General features: G+C 47.0%; 2 protein-coding genes across 2 annotated transcripts in view; both read left to right on the top strand.

Annotated features, from left to right (window-relative positions):
- LOC119411468 (multidrug resistance-associated protein 5-like) overlaps positions 1-1,066 on the top strand; it is a 27,919-nt gene extending 26,853 nt beyond the window's left edge. Inside the window, exon 29 of the mRNA XM_037678419.1 lies at positions 1,049-1,066. Coding sequence (XP_037534347.1) covers positions 1,049-1,066 — 18 coding nt within the window. The remainder of the gene's footprint in view (positions 1-1,048) is intronic.
- The window catches only part of rnpepl1 (arginyl aminopeptidase like 1), a 152,971-nt gene extending 150,681 nt beyond the window's left edge, over positions 1-2,290 (top strand). Inside the window, exon 10 of the mRNA XM_037677959.1 lies at positions 1,991-2,290. Within this exon, the coding sequence (XP_037533887.1) occupies positions 1,991-2,290 (300 nt within the window). The remainder of the gene's footprint in view (positions 1-1,990) is intronic.
- Positions 2,291-3,378: the final 1,088 nt, after the last annotated feature.

Genomic DNA, 3,378 nt, shown 5'->3' with positions numbered 1-3,378 from the left:
GCCTGTTAGCTTAGCTTGTAGCTTAGCTTCTCAGCTTAGCTGCTTTGAATGATCCAAAAACACAATTTTGGACGGTTAAACAGAATTTAAAGAGAAAAGAGAAAGGGAGGGGTCAGTGAAGAACACCGGAGTTGAGTCTTTTGTCATCCAGTGTCTTCAGTAGAGAGAGACACGAAGAAACGATAAAGCCGACAAATGAAAACGAGGTCGATAATTTTCATTTATCATGCGATTAATAGATTTATTGTTTATAGCGACAGGCCTAACAAAGACTCTAACGAGCCTCAATTGTGAAGAGTGAGAGGTCAATCTGCATGTGTCAGTCTGCATTATGCAAGCTTACAGAACACCTCAGCTTTATAACTTGAATCCAACACTCCTTGTTTCTTTGAACTGAGAAAGCTCCTCGGATGAGAAGTGAAACGTCTTCAGTTACAAATAAAGTCCAGTTGTTTTGTTTTTAATCTTCTTTTGGAGTTACCACGTCCTGGATGACTGAGAATCTTCACCAGCGTTCATCTATACAAGAGACGATCTTTAGAGTTGATTTTTTTTTAAGCTATTGGTTTTCTATGTTAATATCCATTTGGTGAAACAAATCTTATATCTTCCTTTCTTTGAAATAGGTTTTTAAAATATCATTTCAAACTGATTTGCTTACAAAAGCAGTAAAAACCTAATACAAAGAAAAAAATATATATATTTTTTGGGTTCGGGCCTGTAATTACAATTAATCCGTCGGATTCGGGTCAGGCTCAGAAAAAATGATACGGGTTCGGGCCAAAGTTTTTAGGCCTGAATGCAACTCTAGTAGGAGGCGGCCGGTTGCGTGGTATCATGTTGGGGGTGGAGCCCTGAGCGCAGCTCCACTGGTCTGACTCAGACATAATGTCTTTGGAGTTGGTCACGCTGGAGCGTTTCCCATAGAGAAGAACCTCACTCTGTTATCAAAGAACCGGGGTTACGGTAAGTAACCTAACGTTCTGCTAAATGTTTCTTCCTCATGAGGGAGTTTTTCCTTTCCACTGTCGCCTTCATGCTTGCTCAGGATGACAGTCTGCGATGAAGAAGCAGTCTGCTCCTCAGATAAATCTGTTCAGTGCCCTGAGATGACTTCTGTTGTGACTTGGTGCTACAAAAATAAACTGAATTGAATTGACCTGTTTTAAACAAAGAACACAGATGTGGAGCAGACGACAATGGACAAAGAAAATGAAAACGAAACAAAAAAAGTCCCGAGTCAGCAGATCAGGGTTGATCCCAGGGAGATGAACAAGAACCTCGGCTTCAACACAAACACTGAGTCAAGATGTCAAGTCTGGTCCTGATGAGACGTGGGGTCCAGTCCTGACCCAACAGTGGAGTGGGGTTCCAAAAACTGTGGCTTCTGGTCCCGACCAGATGTGATACACCTTTCTAATCCGACATGAGGTCCGGTTCCAACCAGATGTAGAGTCCAGTCTCAGCAAGACAGGGAGTCAAGGGGTCCAATCCCTACGAACCACGGCTTCTGACCCCTGTCATTCAGTCCCAACTAGATACAGGGTCCAGTTCAGACGACGTGTGCCTCCTGGTCCTGATCAGATGTAGAGTCTAGTCTCAACAAGACAATTAGTTTAGCCTTGACCAAATGTAACTTCCTGTCCCGACCAGACATGTGGTCCACTTCCAGCCTGAAGTGATTCTGTCTAAAAACAAACCGGGTCTTGGGTGTCAGAGCGGTTCTGAACTGGAACCAGAACCGATTGTTAAGAGAACTGATTTTATTTGCTCAGATGTGAATGGGGGCGGAGGTCAGGGTTAGCACACCAGCTCCAGAATTTAGATGAGCTGTGACGAAGCAAACGGAACCAGGTTTGGGTTATCGCTCGTGACTTTAGGCTCGTCGAGTTGACGGACGAACTCCTTATGACAGGAAACACGATCAAACCAAACACCTGAGCCTCATACTGTTACCTGAGTGACTCACCTGCCCTCCATCTGTCCCCAGACCTCCAGGATGTACACCGTGCCGCTGTATGAGGACCTGGTTTCCGGGGTGATGAAGTGCGTTGCCGTGGAGATCTTCTACCAGACGCAGCGCCGCCTGCACCCAAACCTCAGACGAACGTTGCAGCAGATCCTGTTCCCAAACAACTCAGTACCAATCAATCAGAACAGCCTGGCGCCGCCCACTGCGGGTGGCCCCGCCCCCTCTAGTTCACCACCTCAAACTGCTGCTACCACCGCCGCTGCTACTGCCGGGAAGACCGCCACCATTGCGCTGCGGGACGTGAACGTCTCTGCGTGACGAAGATGAGGATCATCATCTTCATCGATTTGTTTACAAACAACAAAACAAACGTTTGGATGAAATCAGAAGTTTGACGACAGTGTTAACCAGCAGCAGGAAGTGGTGCTGCCAGTGTTATTAGCCACTTCCTGTTATCTGGTAGTCATGTGACCTCCTCAGTTCTGTTCATGACATAGCAGCGTTCGTGGTTCTCTGTGTTCTTGCTGATTGGACCGTCAGGGTTCTGCTCTGTGGGTTTCATTACTCTGCAGGAGCAGCAGAGTTGGTCAACGTGAAAAGAACCGGATCAGAACCACTGCTCTGTGTCAGATACGGGTTCATAGAGACCCAAACCGTTGGTGAGGACAAAGTCCACCTTTCAGTTCTTGGGTTGTTGGAACAATATCGGGTCTTTCCCAGGTTCCACAGAGTCATATGTTCATCAAAAACTGGTTCCAGCCCTGACCCAGAACCTCCTCCAGCAGCAGAACCCTCTGTGGGTTTCTGAAGGACTTCAGTCTCTCGTGGTTGTGGAGGAGTTTGACCCACTCTTCTTTCCATCTTTCAGTTCAGTGAGGGTTCTGCTCAGCTCTCTGAAGGTCCACCACAGAGTTGCAGTCAGTGCCAGGTTCTGGACTCTGAACCGTTGAGGCACCTTGGTTCTGTTCTGTTTGACCCGTTCTGTTATAGATCAGCTGCTGTGTTCTGATCATGGTCCTGTTGGACCCAGTTTGGTTCAAGCTTCAGCTGTTGGACTCCAGAATCCTTTGTTCTACAGAGGAGTTCTGGTCCACTCAGTGACTGACAGAGCCCAAACCATGAGCCCTGCACCACCATGCTGACAGCAGTGCATTCTGGGTGAACATCTGTCCTTTGTCCTTAATAGTTTTTAGAGAGAAGCGTTCTCCTGCAGCCCTTCCAAACACGCCATGACCTTCGACCTTTGACCTGCTGACTGAGGCCTGTAGAATCTGAGATGGAGCTCATTTCTCTGGGCACTGCACAGTCTGACCTTTGGGGTGAATCTCCTGAAGACTGTCTGCTGCCTTAAAGGTCTCTTCTAAATAATCTTTCTGTGGAACGATGGACTTCACATCGTCTTTGAC

Source organism: Nematolebias whitei, chromosome 6 (assembly GCF_014905685.2).
Source record: "Nematolebias whitei isolate Nwh7 chromosome 6, NemWhi1, whole genome shotgun sequence".
Classification (NCBI taxonomy): domain Eukaryota; kingdom Metazoa; phylum Chordata; class Actinopteri; order Cyprinodontiformes; family Rivulidae; genus Nematolebias; species Nematolebias whitei.
This window is presented reverse-complemented; position numbering and strand designations above follow the sequence as displayed.